General features: G+C 35.2%; 1 protein-coding gene across 1 annotated transcript in view; it reads right to left on the reverse strand.

The window, feature by feature from the left end:
* Window positions 1–1,074, reverse strand: part of LOC103597636 (small subunit processome component 20 homolog) — a 94,753-nt gene that overhangs the window by 57,426 nt on the left and 36,253 nt on the right. Inside the window, 1 exon segment of the mRNA XM_008581502.1 lies at window positions 7–132. Coding sequence (XP_008579724.1) covers window positions 7–132 — 126 coding nt within the window.

Raw genomic sequence — 1,074 nt, forward strand, 5'->3', positions numbered from 1 at the left:
GTTCACAAAGAATTATAGTGCCAAGAATTTATTTTACTTACCTGAAGATATAACTCATATAATTTGGATTCCAGATATAAGGCCCGTGGATTTGAAAATTTAGAGAAAACTTGCAAATGAGCAATTAATTGCCTAAACAAAAACAAAATAGGAGAGTGTTACAGAATCAAAGATTATTTTCTTGAGATTATATTACCCACAATTTTATTCTCTTTGACGAGTACTCCAAACACCCTGCCTACAGTTTCACTGTTGATCATACAAACAAATTTTAATTATTTGCATTTAGGAAATCATTCTCCAGAAATTCCAAATCTCAGNCAGGCCTCTCCCTGAAATTCAGGCTCTCCAACTCAGAAAATTATTCAGGATAATTAGAATGTTTTAAATTAAACCAAACTAGAATGGCTTAGAATGGTTTAAATTAAACCAAAATTAGAAAGTAATCAAAACAGTAACAAATTCCAAAGTTAAACCCAGATGATTTTTTGCACTTATCTCTTGCATAGGTTCTATGCAGCAAGACCCCAATGGATGCCTGAAACCATGGCTAATACCGAACTCTGTATATACTGTGTTTTTTCCCGTACATACAGATGTACTGTGGCCTTGACTTCTGCAGTTTGGGATGCAACAGCAAAACCAGTACAGATTTTTTTCCTTCTTCAAATTTCATGGATAGAAGATTTGTTCTTACTGTAATCTTAGCATCCTCAGCATATGATTGCTTTTTCTTTCTGTAATTTGAGAACTTTCACATTTTCACTTAAAGGAAGCACTTTATGGCTTCTCTCTGGCATATGTGAATTGCCAGCCTCACTGCTGCTGCTCTTTGGGGCCATTAAATAAAAGAAGAGTTACCTGATCGCAAGCACTGCAATACAAGAGTGGGGCAACACAAGATTTCATCATGCTACTCAGAAAGTTGTGCCTTTTAAAACTTATGAATTGCTTGTTTCTGGAATTTTCCAATTTAATATTTTTGGATTGCAGTTGACTGGGGGTAACTAAAAGTGTGAAAAGTGAAACTGTGGATAAGGGGGATCCACTAAGATGGCACCAAGAATGTGATTA

Source organism: Galeopterus variegatus, unplaced genomic scaffold (assembly GCF_000696425.1).
Source record: "Galeopterus variegatus unplaced genomic scaffold, G_variegatus-3.0.2 Scaffold2373, whole genome shotgun sequence".
NCBI lineage: Eukaryota > Metazoa > Chordata > Mammalia > Dermoptera > Cynocephalidae > Galeopterus > Galeopterus variegatus.